This window comes from Carcharodon carcharias, chromosome 26 (genome assembly GCF_017639515.1).
Source record: "Carcharodon carcharias isolate sCarCar2 chromosome 26, sCarCar2.pri, whole genome shotgun sequence".
NCBI lineage: Eukaryota > Metazoa > Chordata > Chondrichthyes > Lamniformes > Lamnidae > Carcharodon > Carcharodon carcharias.
This window is the reverse complement of record NC_054492.1, coordinates 42,955,389-42,973,705: the sequence shown is the minus strand read 5'-3', so window position 1 is coordinate 42,973,705 and position 18,317 is coordinate 42,955,389. Positions and strand designations below refer to the sequence as shown.

Below are 18,317 nucleotides of genomic sequence, written 5' to 3'. Positions count from 1 at the left end.
ACTGCTCCCATAGCAGCAACATTGAATTGGAAATCAACTTGGAGAGATCCCTGATCAAACAGCATTTGACAAGCATTGTAAGCCTTCAAGCTCAAAGCTCTCCCACAAATCAGCTAAGTTGACATGGCACACTGTTAAAAAAAACTCTAGTTCCTCTGACAGTCTCTCAAGAGTGGTTGGAAGTGCTGAGAGAGCGCCTGTTCTGACCATTCCAAGTCACCTCAAGTAAGGTCGGCTTCCTTAAGCTAACGAAGGATATACTTCTCATAGAGGGGTTGCAACAAAGGTTCACTAAATTGAATCCTAGGCTGAGAGAGCTGACCTCTGATCAGAGATTGAGTGGTATGGGTCTTTATTCTCTGGAGTTTAGAAGAATAAAAGGTGATCTCATTGAAAGGTATAAAATTCTTTGAGGGCTTGACAGGGTATATGCCGAGAGGCTGTCTTTCCCTGGTTACAGAGTTTGGAACCATGGGTCTAAGTCTCAGGATATCGGGGTCAGCTACTTAGGACTGAGATGAGAAATTTCTTCACTCAGAGAGCTGTGAATCCTTGGAATTCTCTAACCCAGAGGGCTGTGGATGCTTGATTACTGAGTGTATTTATACTGTGAGCAATAGATTCTGGGCACTAAATGACTCACTGGAGGGTGGCATGGTGGTGCAGTGGTTAGCGCTGCCGCTCCTGGGGCCTGAGTTCGATTCTGACCTCGGGTGTCTGTACGTGTGGAGCGCGCACATTCTCCCCGTGTCTGCCAGCAGCTCTGGTCTCCTCCCACCAGCCAAAGACGTGCTGATTAGGTGGATTGGCTATGGTTAAATTGCCCCTTAGCGTGTGTGATTGACTGGCATCCTATCTTGGATGTACCCCGCCTAGCTCCCACTGCATGTCAGGATAGGGTCCAACTCCCCATGAACCTGAATTGGATAAAACGGTTCTGGAAAAGTGAGTGGGAGACTCACTGGACATGGGGGTATGTGGGATAGTGATATAGAAGATCAGCCATGATCTTATTGAATGGAGGAGGCGACCTGGGGGTTTTTTAATTTTATCTTTCAGCCTCTCAATAAATTATTAAATGAAAAGGGCTAGTGAGTGATATCCTCCTCAGCCATTGAAGGCCACAGAAGTGTCTATAATTCTCTATCGCAATGTTTGAAGGAATCCATGTTACAGAAAGATATTGGAAAAAGACTTCAGAAATCTCCCCCACAAGGGGTACAATGGGCCACCGCAGGCTCGTGGATACAGCAGCACAAAAAATAGCCTTTGCCGCTATACAGATGCAGGTAATCTTCGAGGTTACCTTAATTACACAGCAAGAAGGGGATAATCTCATTGTCTGAAATGAGCTCCTGACCCTATGTTCACCTACCGTTAAAATTTCTCTTGACTGATAACAAATTCCAGTCGCTTCTGCAGCAGTAAGAACTCCTGAATAGGCTCTTGTGCCTCTCACCAGCTGGTGACCCAGATATGGATTTAAATGTAGCCTCAGACAGGCTGCTGAAACCAACGGCCACATTGTAAAGACCTTGGGAGCCGACACCAAGCGAAACAGCGGCTTGTGCTGCTCGTGCGTTTAGTGAATGCAAAACCTGAAGTATTTTCTCTGATCTTCCTTGATCCAAATGGGGAGGTATATACCTTACAACGTGACTGCTATTAGTTTGTGTCGCAACTCTCCCTGTTGTATGAGTTCAAACTTCTGGTTCCAGCCAAAATCATTCATAGCCGTGATCAGCTGAAATCCACCAGTACTTGTGCCTATGGATTGACTCGTCATCTTCTGTGGCTCATTTGAGCAAGTTTCTGTGCTTTGCAGTTTAAAAGTTTCCTTCCCCAACACTGAGTATCACTCTCCCCCGAATCTTCAGGAAGCACCTCAAAAGGAGAGAGAGTGTAGATATTCTCAAGTTCTATTTACAGGCAGGCAGGAGGGGACAGAGAGGCTGGGATGGCTGAAGATCCTGACAAGGCCAGGCTGGGGGTGGTGAGGACCTGTTCCTGTCAAACTGAACAGCAGACCCTCTATGGCTGGCTGGTGGACAAACTGATGGCCTGGCCTGACTGCTAGATGGGAAAGCCTGTGGCAGGATGGTCTTCACCAATCCAGCAAGGGGGGGGGGGGGGTGGCGGTTGATGGGTGATGTGATTCATAGGTTTGTTAGAGACTTGGGATGGGATGAGAGGCTGGCATTGGGAGGTTGTTAATTGAGGTTTTGGAGGTGGCGGGGGTTGGGGTTTGGGATCATCAGTGATTGGCAGAGGAAAGGCCAGAAGCTTTCTCAAGGGACTGGGAAGTGGGAGGTGGGTTCAAGAGTTGCCTTGAACTAAAAAATGGACACAAAATGGTGATAAGTAAGCTTATATTTGTCACTGGATGAAGGAAGGAGGAAAATATATTACACAGGGTTTTCACCCACTCAAAACCCAGAGTTCAAATCGGGCCCATTTATTTCTGCAAGTGCTCAATGCAACAGGATCTTGCATATTTACTTCAAGATTATGTTACAAGGATTAGAGAAACACACATGAACCAAATTCGATAATTATAGAACATAAATGCAGAAAGATCATTTTCCCAAAACTTATGAATCCTAAACTTACCTCATTGGAGAAGGCGAAGGTCAGGAGCTTCAACTCGCGATGGGCCTCGGAGCTTTTGCACACCAACAGGCAGCAAGCAGGCTGCACATGTACAAATCGGCAGTTTGACATTTTTGGGGCCCAGGAAGAAGGGTGTGAAAATGCAGATTAGTTGACCGGGAGCAGAGTGCTAAAGCCAGCAAATGTCTCAGGCAGGGGACAGGGTCCCAAAAGAACAGTTGCAGAGAGGGGACAGAGACAGGAAAAGGTCCAAGTTAAAAAGGGAGGAGCAGAGAAAAAAGGCTCCAAAAAAGAAAAGGGTAGCAAGAATGCAATTTTAAATGAAGAGAGCCTGTGGAAAGCCATGGTAATCGAAGAGGGCTCAGGAGAAGCCCTGAAGATCCAGGAAGGCAGCCAAAGGTTGGTGACTCCGTGCTGAGGGCCACTAGGGCAAGGGCACCCCTTCGGGGCAGTAGCATTCTGCTTCGCCTGGCCGAGGAGCTGAAACTGTCTTTGTGAGTTGGTGCTTGAGTGTATACTTGGGAATCCAGGGGAACGGAATCTCGGGAGGCAAAATTGTTGAAGCCATCCCAGATGGAGCAACTTTTGGAGAGAATTCCAAAGCAAGATCTTTGAAGGTAAATACTGGAAATCCTCATGAGAGAGATGGAGATTTAGTGAGATTGGTTTCTCACAGTGTTATGGACGTCTGGGTGGGCTTTTGAGTGATCTGTGGAATCTGTTTGATCGCATTTGGCATTACATGTTTGACCAAAGATTGCTTGTTAATTCACATGTGCCTCATATTTACCCTGCATGTTAGAGTATAAGATAAATACTGTAAACTGTTTTATCTTTCTAATCTTGTATAGTAAAGTTTATTTTTGTTCAAAACCCACAGAATCTTGTGGCTTTATTCACTTAGTAAGTGTCTTAAATCTCAAACTTTGTCTACTTCAAACAACAGTTATTGGTTCCTAACCGGATAGCACCAATAACCAACGCAGATCATTACAAAAGGAATCTTATATTATTCTCCCTTTCAGTCATATTGCATGATGAGCCTTGAGTTTGTTGTAAAATCTGCTGTACCATGCTTTCACCTGCCATCACTGTCATAGTGAGTGTCAATGTTAAATGCAGAGTTTGGATTCAGAGTATTGGTGAGACAATGCACCTAAATGTATCACAGAGTGGCCAGTCTCAGAACTGTCCCACTCATGTCCCACCCACCTCCCACTCACCAGAGGATCAAGTCTGCGCGTGAACAATTTTGGGAGTCTCAAATACTTCCAGTGATCAGCAAGGGCACAGACCAGGAAACCCAGCATTTGTCTACTTTCTTGCCTGACTAAGGAATGAAGCAGACCCTGAGGAGATTTAAATTGAAGAACAGTCTGGATAAAAACAAATGCGGTGGAGATAAAAGAATTACATTGAGGTTAAATAATAATAATCCATTCATTTTAAACATTGTAAAATATTCACTTCATCAGTTTCCTTCTGTAGACAATGACTGACTCATATGCACTTCATCATAGTCCCCAGTACAAAAATGTTAGAGCTGATCCATATTACGTTAAATGACACATAAAAGGCTGTGAGTCATGGACTGCAATATAAACTGAGGGTTCCGCAGACCACAAGAACTGTCCAGTCTTCATTCCCCTGGTTTATGACATCGGTGTAGACTCTCAGTTGTTACAATCTAGCAAGACATTCCACCCCAACTGTTCAGCTGTGTGGTATGATGCCCACAGGGAACAAACTTGCAACTTCAGGAACTTCTCCGATACATGAAAAACTGAACTAAATTGAGTCAACATAACACAGTGGTAGCAGTGCCTGTTGGCAAAATGTATTTTTTCATGGTCCGGCAGATTTTCACATTTTAGGCACGGTTTTATATTAGCCCAGTCTAGTTCTTAGAATGGAAAGTAACAATTTGAGATAGCACATTTATTCCCAATTGTCTTCTGACAGTATTCACTCACTAAATTAACAATATTAACTATCTCTCATTGAACAGCTAGTACAGATCAGACTTAAAATCCACATTCTTATTTTAACTTCACTAAGTCCTAAAACAACTACTAATGATAATATATTCGAGAGTTTGAAAAATTATCGCTAGAATGAAAGGTGTTATTTTTGTTCAAACTTAACTGCAGGAATTAAGGGGTGGCAATTTCACTGCTTCATTCCTTACAGGGATACATAAATATAAAACTGGGATTTTCCACCCATTAGAGATAGATGGAAAATGACAGGCTACAAGTGTATAATTTTACAATGTGTTCTCAGCAGGCACTATAGAGTGACTCAGTAGAATCCTTATCCTTGAAAAAAATTCCTAATGGGAAGAATTGACATCCAAATATGTTCTATCAAATTATGAGCTATTAAGAATAATCCAGTTCACATCAATGCCTAAGACTGACTGCAACATTAACATACAAACACTCAACATCTTCAAACGACATTGCTCTGTATGTAATTTTAATGGGGGCTCTAATCTCATTCATTAAGTGTCCCCACACTATTGTTGCAAACTGTCAATTCTATATTAAGAGGGATGTAGTGAGCTTATCTGAAGATGCCTGAATCAAAGCCAAGGCTTGAATTTACACTCTGATTGTTAAAAGTCAGCTTCCTTCACTGTGTGAGTTTTAATATTCTAAGCGAGGGCACTACATAAAATGATGGAAGGTGGGGGAGGGGACCAGGAAAAATTACCCTGAGACCAGGAGCCTTGCATTCTACAAAGTGCCTGTTCTATTGCTTAATTATGGAGCATCACTAGTTCAGGTCATCTTGACCCGAGAACATGACGCGTTGGGAGCATGAATGGGACCATTAATAAATAAAAACAAAATTTAACACTGAACCCCTTTTGATAGATTTTTTTGTGCCAATGCCTTAAATTGGAAGAATAATTTGAAACCCGAGTTTTTGTCCGACATTTCTTTTGCTCTCAGTGCCACAGAAAACCAGTTTTGTCATTCCCATTGCAGCCAATGATGTTAAACAATTGTGACAACTATTTACACTGTAAATTGAACAGAAGCCTGCCTTAATACATGTCCAGTGCAAAAAAAGTTTCGTGTTGCTAATCCAAATACTAACATTTTGATGGCACGTCCATCACGTCCACTATATTAAAGAGTGCATCATTTACCACTGTACAAAATGAAAAGCTGAAAAAGTACCATAACTGGAAAAAGATCGGTCGTCCTTACACTTTACTTCAGCTCTTTCCCATGGATGAGATCTACACTTCATAACTGCCTTTATAATAATTTACAATAAAGTCAGTAAAATGGGAGTGATGGCTAACTAAATGGAAATATTTAATGCATTCTGACCAAGGTTGGCTGAATACTGTCCGAATTACAGATGGAATAAAACAGGATAAAAGTGGGAGATAGGGTAGAGCTTCGATCCCAGCACTTTTTTAAAAATTCAACATGCTTGAGCAAGTCAGCTTTGATGTGTCATTACACTGAGTTAATGATGTTGCTTTTTAAAGCTTACAAGAATCACCTATTTATCTGTTAAAAGTCCTGCTGTTCTGTCACGTTTTGTGTCATAGTCATATGTGTCACCTGGAGGGAGGGTGTGGAGGTGAATGATCAAGGGCTGGGTTTTACAGTTCCACCGCTGCTCTCGCACACACCACCCACCAACCCCCGCACCCCCACCCCCCGCTTCCTGCCCACCCCCAGGCTGACCATAATATGCTAGGTGGGTGAGTGCCAACTCAGCAGCCCACACGTCATATTTCAATGACTAAGTAAAGGTCAGTTAGACTTGTTAGCAAGCCTGCTGACCGGGATATTACACTCCCCATGCTATAATATAGTTGGTGCGGGCAGGCTGTTTTTGTGGCTGAGATGAAAAACGGCAGGATCAAAGTGGGGCAGCTCATTCAGGGAATGCCCTCTATGCATCAGGGTACCACCCCTTCCTTTCCTGCCAACTGTCCACTGCTGCCCTCCGACTCTTGGCTGCCTCCTGTCCTAAAAGCCTAGGACCTACCTTTCTGCTTCATGTTCCTTCCTGCAGTCCCAGCAGCACTCACTACTTATCTCTGGCATTGCCAGGATGGCCAGAGCTGCTGGCCTATCTGAAATTCTCAGCTAGTTTAGCACCACTCGCCAACAATGACCCCCACCCCACACCCCTTCTACCACACTTATAACTCTTTCTTAAAGAGCTTTTAATAACTCATAACTAAGTATGTTACCACTACAGCTCTTATCCACAAATATTTCCATCCACCAGCTGCTTGCTACTTCCCCCAAACCATTAACTTACCCAGCAAGTTACTGACATGGTCACTGTTCTGTTCTGATAACATAACCACTTCCCAAACACATCTACTTTCCAAACACTACATTTTATCACTTACCTACACCACAGTATCTCTGTTTCTTTATAAAGCACAATATCCTTTGACTTTCACTCAATAATATATTAAACATAGTTGCAAAATTTATATCACAAATTATGAAAGAAGGCTTAGATTTATATTACACTTCATCATTTTCAAAAATGTCTCAAACTACTACACCTATAATTAATTCCTTAGGCATCACTGACAGTCACGGTGTAGACAAACATACCTTCCAATTTGCACACAGTAAGATCACACACAAAGAGAAAGGCTGTGTTAATCTGTTTTTAATGGCATTGATTGAAGGAGGACTATTGGCTAGGATTCCCTCCTTTTATTCAAATAGCGATATGGGGTCTTCAACACTTGTCTGTCTATTCCAGTATTCAGGCAAGACCTCAGTATAACATCTTACCTGAAAGCCAGCACTTTTGATAAAATAACACTCCCTCAGTTCTAAACTGGAGTGTCAGCCCACACTACACATTCAAGTCATGAAGTGGGTCATGTACACCTTCCACACTAGTAAAATGTTCATTTGTCGTATAAATATTCTGATTGTATCACTTCATAATTACTTCAAGCAGAAATAAACAGTGGGTCACAGCAGAGCTTTAAACAATCACAATTTAGGTCATCACTCTGTAATTCAATGTAAGCTATTTCTACAATTTGGAATTCAGCTACAGTTAGTGTTTGCTTTTCATCCATCTGTTAGGCTACAATTTTTAAGTATTTTGCATTTTCAGTCAAGTCACAGTGATGCTGACGATCATTGCAACAGGGTCGACTTTGGATTGAGGCAGACGTGTAAATCTAAATCTCTGCTTCACCAAGTGAGATTTTGAAGGTCATGGCCGAGGCTGGATGTACTGCCAATTGCTGGCCTAACGTTATGGGAGACCTGCCGCTGTGCTAGCGGCCGCGGTTCCTCAGAAAATTTAGGCTGAAGGTTGTTACAAAATCATGAAATCAAAAATAAAATCAATACATAAACTGTACAATATAAAAGGCATTGTGCTTACATTCCGCAAATGTTTTATTTTATTAGTTACTGCAAAAGAAATCTTATGCTCTTGGTGCAAGAAAAATGCAATGAATCCCCAAATGTCCAAACCCTCTGTAATGGAATGGTACCCCTATGCTACCTGCAGGAGAACCAGTCAAAACCTCCGAGGACCTCGGTGAAGCAGCGTCTGCTATTTCATGAAGGAGCCGCCACCTGTCTTCCAGCTGCCTTTACATCAGGTTTTATTTAGAGTCTCATCTTTAATTTGAAGCTTCGACATGTTGTGAGGCGATGCCAAAACAGCGGTTACTGCACACTGGAGATTTTCATGTAACAAATGAAGCTCTTTAGTGCTTGAAACTAAAATGTAATCCTCCATCTTCATTTACATTACATGACTGTCTTATAAGGGCTGTGGGCTATCTTCATGGGCAGATCAATACAATAAGAGCTGCACACAAAACCAGAGTCTGGAATGTGAAAATTGAACAGCATTCACAGCGTGAATGGTTAGCTGCAGCTTCATTCAACAGCTAATTGCACATTTGGGGAAATTAAACCAGCCCCTGCAGTTTGTGCTGTGCAGCTTGTAAAACTGTTTAAATGGTCTCTGTTTTAATTATGATACCACGTACCTGATCACAACTAATACAGCAGGACTCAGCACATGTTCGATAAAGAAGCATCAATCAGCTGTGGCAACCCAGTGCCCTATACTGTACAGACCTGCAAATGCTTCTCATCAGTGAACAAGTAATTAGAACATGGCAATTAGCCAATCCGATCACTATTCCTGAGCAAGAGTCAACCATTAATGTAAAGACTGTAAGGCACATATTACTGTAATACCAAATGCCATCTTGTGGTAACACAACCACATAACATACACGAGTTAGACAAAAGTGTGGCCGGGTATTATCGTGCAGAGGAGCAGGAGGCTTGCAGCAGCAAAGTTTTGATTATTAGATCAAGGCTGTCGATCCTTTACCTCCAGGTCTGTGTCTATGGCTGTATCTCCAGTACCTTGATTTAACCCTTTTAAGGCCAGAAAGTCTAATTGCTGCAAATAGGCACATTTGAAGGCCAATTAAATGTGGCAAGGAAAGTTGGCAATGGGGAGTCAACAGAAACCATCAGTTTGAAGCGTTAATTCCTACCTTGCTCTCTCTGCAGATGTAGCCAGGCCTGCTGAGTGTTTCCTGCATTTTCTGATTTTATTTTGGATTTCCAGCATCTGCAGTGTTTTGCTATGTTTTTAATGAAATAATTTTTAAGGTATATTTTTGGCAATTGAATTAAACTGTGATGTATTTTGCCAAGCAAGGCATGGTTATACACAGTTTATTTCAGCGGGTTCTAAAACTTACAGCAACTTGTTGGTGATGGGGACGCTGAAGAAATTAAATTTCAAGAGCGATGTGGGGGAGGTAAATAAACCCAAGTGGAGTTGCAGCTTGTTAGCAATCCAATTTGTCACACCACAAAATGTGGGGCACTGTTTTGTGCCCAAGGCTCCTTAAAAACAAAAGCCGATTGCTCATCTCAGCCACAGGGTCAAGAAACCAAGTGAGATGCCTCAGAGGGGAGGAGACAAGGGAAAGGCAGGGGGAAAAATCAGCAGGGAAACCGTTCCCCGACATCTGACTGATGACAATGTGGGCACGTTGGAGCAGCAGCAGGAATTGAGGATGATCGAGGAAAGAGAGGACAAGCATTGATTGGGGCGGGGGGGGTGGGGGTTGATAGAGGGATGGTAGATGTGGAAAGGTGAAGAAATGGGGAACAATGACAAATAAACAAAGAAGGGTATGGAAAAGGGAAGCTGATAATCATCTTGCTGCTGGGTGCCACTGCTGAAGAACTTCAGTTTAATGAGTGGAACTCTGAAGCAATTGTGCAGCAAGTTGAAGAATCAACGTCATAAGCAATGATGTGGGATTTCTATGCAGCATTACCGTGGAACCCCAGGGAATGAAAAGTTGCGGTAACACACAGAATGAAATACTGTTGACTAAGTATGCCAATGTCTTCAGCTAACACACAATCCTCAAACCAAAATCATCATTGTTCTCTTCAGATGCACTCTGCTGCCAATTTTATATTAGCACAATTTGCTTTCCCATTGCCTTGCTGTGAATGGACAAATACCCTTTAAATTTTGCCAGTGTCTAAGGCTGCTTCCTCTGAACCCCAGTTAGACTTCCAGTGTTGCCAGTGAAAGCACTTCAAACATGAGGCACATGAGAAAAAAAACGTCCATCTACTTTGTAGCGCTAACCTGGAGTAATCGCATTTCTTTTTAGGCGCAATTTAATTGGACTTTCAGTGGCAATAAGAGCACACGCAGCTGAACCTAAATTCTTTCTGGATGAGGGGAGGCTTGCTCATTGTTTATAGTTTCAGTACAAATAGCAAAAAGAGAACTTACACTATAATTTCATAGATCGCCCTGATGATTAGAGTATTGATATGAGCAGTTATATAATACGAAGAGAATGCAGCTCCCAGATCACCACTTCAATCAGCTTGATAAAGGATATATGTTAAAAAAAAGTACATAAAATACTGACTAGAATTTTGCTACTCCAGGTCTGTTAAATAGCTCTCTGTGATGTACCGTTTCCAATGTCAAGATTAATTTCTCATATCATCATAAAGTATAACTGCCTTCTATGATTCCACATAATTAAATGTAGATTATGAATGAGAATGAAGTGATAACAAAGCACCCTTTAACATGCAAGACTATAGTCAATCTTTGTCTGCTTTCTTGCAGAGTTCCAACTGCATGCTTTGAATACTGAAAGAGTAATTTAAATACTTCATCAATTTGCTTACTCCTCCCTTTAAGATGATTACAGCTACAGCGCTCAGAGTTTCAGCGCAGGAAAATAACTGCTCAGCCTGAGGCCTTCTTGCTTCACCACGATACTTACCTGGGAGAGGGAGGGAAGGATGGATCTTCTGATCATACAGCAGCTATCTGAGAGAGAGTCTGAGGGCTGTAAGAGCTGTAAACCAACCAAGATTCGGAATAATAACAAACGACCAACATTGAATATCTGAGTTCATGATCAAGTGTTGCACATTGGTATGTGCATAGGACTATGCGCTAAGGAAAGCACTAAAGCTTGGGGCAACCACAGCAAAGGCGCAATGGGGAAAGGCCACTGTCTAAGACCTTTTAGCCATAGTGCACCGGGGGGCTGGAAGCCCATCAGGCTAATCGAACATGTAATGAATCATGTAAACATTAACTGTAATTGTAAATGCAGTAGGTTACATACAGTATTGGAAGAAACAGATTTGGTTGACACCTTATGTAATGTAACTATGAACAGTCACGTAATGTACTTTTATAAATTTTATAAAAGTACAAGTTTATTTTTGGAAAAAAAATTGAATATCTGAAACCAATGCTATTTCTGCTTTTAAGCATTGTCTTGCTGCAATAGGAAAAGAGCCTTTTGGCAGGTATATGACACTTCCTTTTGACATTAATATTACAATCTAATCCTTTTCCAAAAACAACAAGAAGTCTGCCAAACACTTTTCATCAAACTCTGTTCATGGACCTACATTGTTATATGTGGCATGCACTGAATATTAGATGAGTAAAATTAGAGATTGAATCTTTGTGATGAGTGACGATGACTCTTATATCCTACTCTTGATGGCATTAACTAGAGAAGATCTAACCTCTAGGCAAAGCACCAATTACCGCACTCAAGACTGCTGCCAAGTGCACATCCTTATAGCTACTGCTAAAACACATTTCTATGTTTCAACTCAAGTAACTTAATAAAGGATCTAAGAGAAATCAAATTTCAGAACTGATATCCTTCAACTTGCGAATCTCCACAAATCAGTGTATTTCATTGCTAGTGAGGACTGCCCAGTGGTTTCTGTTTCAATAAGACCTTGTGTTTTTCATTACATTCAGCCCAGGACAATGCTGTACAATTACATTGCTGGTGTCCACAGCTTAAAAGGGAAATTCCAATTCAAACAGGATATTGCATTTTGTAACTGAAGGAGGAATGAACAGATTCAGTTGTGCAAGGTGCTATTCTGGAGATCACAGAATTAATCAAAGGGTGGTTACAGCACAGGAGGTGGCCACTCGGCCCATTGTGTCTGTGCTGGCTCTCCAAATGATCAATTCACCCAGTGCCATTCCCTGCCTTCTCCCTGTAACCCTGCACATTCTTCCTTTTTAGATAATAATCCAAATTCCTTCTTGAATGCTTGGATTCAACCTGCCACCTCTAAGGCATTGCACTCCAGATCCTAACCACTCACTGCATGAAGAAGTTTCTCCTCATGTCTCCAAAGCTTCTTTTGCCAGTTCCCTTAAATTGGTGCTCTCTCGTCCCATCTAAATCCCCATCCTAACATTTTTTCTAAAAGATTTGTCCATGGGATTTGGGTATCACCAGGTATTTATTGGCCATTTCTAATTGCCCTTGAGAAGGTGCTGGTGAGCTGCTTCCTGACCCGCAGTAATCATGTGGTGTAGGTACAACCGCGGGGCTTGTTAGGTAGGGAGATCCAGGATTTTGACCCAAGTGATGTTGATGTCATTATCTTCGCACTTCTTGATGTTGATAATGAAAGTAAAATTTAGCCCATGGTAAGATTTTGGCTGGGATTTTCCGGCCCTGTTGTGGGTGGGACCCACCGCGGGAAATTCGGCAGCCCAGCCAAAAGTCCATTGACTTTCAGCTGGACCGGACAATCCTGGCAGCGGGTGGGACTGGAAAATCCCACCCTTAGACTTTCAATCACTAAAACATCTGAGTACGTGTTACATGACTTTTAACTTCACTGCACAAGCAGATCAACTTCAGCAAACGCTAAAGCAATTCAAATGCACGAGTTTAACTTATATAATTAATTAAATATATGCTGCTGGCTTGCTAAAGAGACCCTGTCGGCTGTGCTTCATAATATTCTGGGGAACAGCCAGGATGCAGACTGCTAAATTCATGTGCTTGGTTTACAATGGGTCACTTATATTCTTATAAAAAGCTTGCCTGAAATACAGATGTAATTTATTTTTTGAAGCCCTTTGAGAAATGTTAGGGTGCTATGTAAATGCAATTCAGTCTGTTTTTTTTTATTTGGGTTCTCCTCTGGAGCAAGACCTACTCCAATTCCCATGCATGGGATTCTTGAGCCATTTAGTATTGAAGAGAAGCTGAGCTGCTTTCCTATTGTCTTCCTCATGGTTCTTTTCTTCCCAGTGCCTTCGCCTATGTGAGCTGTAACTGGGGCTAAAGAACTCCACATTTGCTTTTTAGTACTACCACTGAGCTATTAGTCATGAGTACCCACTGAATGTTCACTGACTGGCCATGTCTGAAAAGGAGTTCAAACCCTTCACATCTGACAGGGGCCTAGAATTCAACCATAAAGTTGAAGGCTCACACCATGAGCACAAGTATTACTATCCAATATCAGAATTAATGAATATTAATTTAATTATCATGTGGAGCATTGTGCTCAGGTCTGGGAACCACACTTTAGGAAGGATGTGAAGGCAATAAACAGAGTGCAGAAAAGATTTACAATAATGGTTCCAAAGATGACAACTTCAGTTGTATGGACAGATTGGAAAAGCTGGGGCTGTTCTCCTTAGAGAAGTTTGACAGGAGATTTGATAGAGGGGTCTGGACAGGGTAGATAGAGAGAAATTGCAATGGGGGAAGTGTCGAGAACCAGAGGACAACGATTCAAGGTGAATGGCAAAAGAACCAAAGGCGACATGAGGAAACACTTTTTTTATGTAATGAGTAGTTAGGATCTGGAATGCACTGCCTGATAGTGTGATGGAGGCAAGTTCCATTGTGGCTTTCAAAAGGAAATTGGATAATCAGCTGAAGAGTAAAAATTTGCAGCACTATGGGAAAGAGGCAGGGGAGTGGGACTAGCTAATTTGCACTTGCAGAGAGCCAGCACAGACACGATGGGCCAAATAGCCTACTTCTGTGCTGTAACTATTCTATGATTTGACATAGTTTTAATAAATTAAAACTTGCACACTCTTTTTGAGTGCCAAAAGGCAAGGAAGGTTTAACACTTAGCAGATTCAATTCTACCTTTTTAAACTAATCTCATCAATTGAAGGTGAAATCTGATAAGTAATTATCATTTACTTCCTGCCATGAATCTATCTGAAAAGGATCCAGGTAATTAAACCATGACACAAAAGGTTAACATTTAAAACAGGAATTTTAAAAATCCTATTTATGTGCAGATCGGTGCAGAAATGACAATTTGCAGGGTATTCTTTTCCAAACACTTTCCAGAGGCAAGCAAAGGAAGTGCTTAGCTCCCTGACTGAAATCACTACAGTTTTTCAAAAGGTCTAGTTTCTGTTAAGTCTATGGGCAGCTTTGCAGGATTAATGCTGCAGGTTAAGCTTCAGCTTCATCTCCACAACATATGATAAACTTTACTCCTAAACATAGTTGCAAGGTACTGCATCATCCACAGGTCCACAGGGGGAATGGCTGAGACAACCACCATTACCAGTGCTCAGACTCCGAACATCTGTGAGAGCGGCAAAAAGGACCCAGCAAGGAGTTTAATTTGATGATAAAATTAGAGTGCGAGTACAAAACGATACAATTACAACTCATTTCAAGGGAACCTAAAGATTTTCTTATATAAATCATCACAACAAAAAGCATGTTGCCAAGTACAAGAACCAAATATTGATTTTTTTTTTTGTGTGGCGCAGTAAAGCATCTTCTTGCTATTTGGTTGCTGTCAAAGACACTGTTTAACAGCTGGAGTCAAATTGCACTATTTACAACAAGAGCTCCTGTCAAGTGGACCATAAGTGTTCTCTCAACATGCTATTCAAATGGTGTTTCACCACAAAAATCGTTGACTTCACCGAAGTTGAAGCACAGCCTATGTAAGACACTTTTCATAGCCAACCAAAGTAGTAAAATGAACATACATTTAGTGAATGAACAGAATAACTGTCCTAAATGTTTTCTTCCAGATCTGGCAAAAAAGAAATCATTCAAACTAAGTCACAAAAGTCCTACAGAAGTACCGTATGCCTTCATTTAACTGAATTTGTCACACTGCATTAAAAAGAGAGCTTCTGTCACCCCCGCTGTCTTTCGAGAGGTCTGTGGCACGTGCGCAGACAAAGGCAGAGTTGAAAAAGTCAAAGCAGTGTGAAATCAAAGTTTTCTTCCATTGTACCTCCAGCCAATTGTCAGGAAAACAGTTTCAGACAAAGGCAGAAACAAGCGCTGAATGAGGATTTATAGTGCTGGCCGTTCAGCTTTTGTTGGGTGAAAGCAGCTCTTTGATATTCTGTTACTATGGTGTGTATAAATAATCAGGCATTTGTCTGTCACTGGCAACATCCTTAGTATTTCAGAGCATGGTGCCTTCTAAGGTTAATCCTTTCACTGATTATCACATTTTTTGACACTTTTATTATGTCTCCCAGTTTGTGGCTTCTGCACTGTTCAAAATTCATTGAAATTTTTTAATTTAGAGGTTTTAAAATAATCGGAATGAAAAATCCTTTGGAATCTGTAAAAGCAAGACAGCTGCAGCACAAGTGTACACAGGTGTATTGTGTGAAGGGAGCACTAGTTAATTGCTGGTGTATTAGCTGTAAAATTGCCATGAAACGGTCGAAACATTCATACTTAAGATACAGAAACCAAGCTTTCACACAAGAATTCGGCCATTTGAACCTTTTGTCCCTAGAACTTTGGCAGAATGAAACACTTAGTCTTCCTCATCACCAAGCACACTGATAATAAACACCTTTCCAATCAACATCGAAGGTAATGTCATATTAGCCACAGGCAGCCATTTTGAAGTCTCAGGGATCCAAAATTTCATGGAATACATAATATAACAAGGTCTCTTTAAAACATGGTTTTAATGCTAGTTTCAAATCGGGCAAACTGAGATCTCTCTCAGCAGTAGAGATATTCTTGATTGCAAAACCTATTTATGCTTTCATTTTTAGATTTATGCGTTTGAAATTTTGCATTGACGTGAGGAAATTTAGCATGCTGAAGTGTTCAATGTTTCATGCAGGATAATACACAGCCACATTTCCCACAGAATTATTTGATTAACATTTCTGTGGCACTGCACAAAAAAAAGGCATGTCAGGGTGATCAGCAGGCAGCATGAGCCACCATACCCATCAGGATACTCTCAATGATGCCTGCAGGCATTGTCATATCTACCTTGCAATGTTCACGAGGAACCAATGCAGAGGTTGTGGGGGCAGCAGTGGTAGAATACAAGGACACCAACAGCAAACAGAAAAAATATACAGTGTCAGTAAAAGAGCAACTGTAACCTCCAACTCCTTCCAAGCATGGTGCAATGCTGAGCCATGAGTAGGTGCTCTGTCAAGTCAACCAGGTCTACCCTCCTTACGGATGCTGCATCATGTGCCACCACCCACTTCAGCAGCCACCAAACAGGGGTTTAAGTGCAGGGCTGTACTATTAATCGCTGGCAGACCCGTGGATTTCCTTTTGCTCATTACTTCTTAGCCCCTTCATTCTTCAACCTTGGCAGAGGCTTCCAATTCATCAAAATGTCTTTTGAGAGTTGAAGAACTTTGCTCCCCTATTTTGCTCCTTCCCTTTTATTTTGGGTGCCCCTTTGTATTTAGCTTCCTGCAATTTTTCCATGCCCAACACAATTGCTTATGCTTCCTGCGCATGCCCAAGGCTGCACCTGGCACAGAGAGTAATTATGCCAATTGAATGGGACATAAAAATTGAATGTTAATCACACAATTAACATTCTGGACAAATTTCACCATTTCTTGATAACTTAGAATGGACTTTTAGCAGTGCAAAAACTAGTCCCATTGTGGCTTCAATTTTCTTTTGCTACGCGGTCTTCTCAAAAACAAGGGATGGTACATTTGGGAGATTCTGTCACAGAAGCGCTTCACTTTGCAGATTATGTCAGATCTTTTTAATAGTGTAAAACACAGATGGTGGTGTAGTGATTATGTCACTGAGCTAGTAAGACAGAGTCAAATGCCCTGGGACATGTGTTCAAATTCCCACATGCCAGCTTGTGGAATTTAAATTCAATTAATAAATCTGCAATATAAAGCTGGTCCCAACAAGGGGGACTGTGAAACTATCACTGATTGTTGTAAAGACCCATGTGGTTCACTAATGTCCTTTAGGGAAGAAAATCTGCCATCCTTACCTGCTCTGGCCTACATGTGACTCCAGACCTACAGCAATGTGGTTGACTCTTAACTGTCCTCTGAAATGTTCAGTTGAAGGGCTCTTAGGGATGACCAACAGGGCTGTCTTTTCCAGTGAAGCCCACATCCCATGAAAAAAGAAAAAAGGATAATGATATTTCGTCCGAATTTAATTTGTGGCCTGCAACATATTGTGTGTTTATGGATGGCGTGTTCAAAAACCTTTCCTTTTTCATAGCTGGACCATCTCCCTTACCAACCCTGCTCTCACTGGCCTCCACTGGATCCTGGTCAAGCAACATCTTGACTTGAAAATTCTCATCCTTGTTTTCAAATCTCTCCATGGCCTTGCCATTTCCTATCACTGTAATCATCTCTAACCCCACAACCCTCCGAGATATCTGTGCTCCTTTAATTCTGGTATCTTGTGCCTTTCCAATTATGATCACTTCACTATTGGTGGCCATGCCTTCAGTTGTCTAGGCCCCAAGCTCTGGGAATTCCCTCACCACATCTCTCTACCTCTCCTTGCTCCTCTAAGACACGTCTTAAAACCACCTGGATCAAGTTTTCGGTCATCTGACCGAATATTGAATGTGGTTTGGGTTTGTCTTCTAACGCTCCCGCACAGCATGTTGGGACATTTCATTATGTTAAAGACACTGCATAAATACAAGTTGTTGTTGTACACAATTTTGGTCTGTCAATGTTGCTTTAACCCAGTTTCAGCTCCAAAAGGGGCAAAGGACATGTCTGAGCCCAGCCTGCAATGATGCTTCAATGGATCTCGCTTCACCAGGTAACTGATTGAGCTGCATGGAATCACTAAATTAGTGTTCCACTTCACAAAAAGACTTTAAATTGTTGATGCCTGAATTAAAGCAACTACACTACTTTCAAAATCAAAGGAATTGAAAAACGTTTGTTTGTTTTGTAGTAGTTCAGTGAATTTGAGAAATCTGCGTTGATTCTTTAATGTTTAAATGTTACCTTGGAACATAAGAGAAAGGAGCAGGAGTAGGCCACACAGCCCCTCGAGCCTGCTCCATCAATCAGTATGATCTTGGACTTCAACTCTGCCTTCCTGCCTGATC

The 18,317-nt window shown here is 41.6% G+C and overlaps 1 protein-coding gene across 1 annotated transcript in view; it reads right to left on the bottom strand.

Moving 5' to 3' along the window:
* LOC121269874 (WD repeat-containing protein 72-like) overlaps nt 1-18,317 on the bottom strand; it is a 186,140-nt gene that overhangs the window by 56,117 nt on the left and 111,706 nt on the right. The window contains exon 16 of the mRNA XM_041174912.1: nt 2,611-2,691. Coding sequence (XP_041030846.1) covers nt 2,611-2,691 — 81 coding nt within the window. The remainder of the gene's footprint in view (nt 1-2,610; nt 2,692-18,317) is intronic.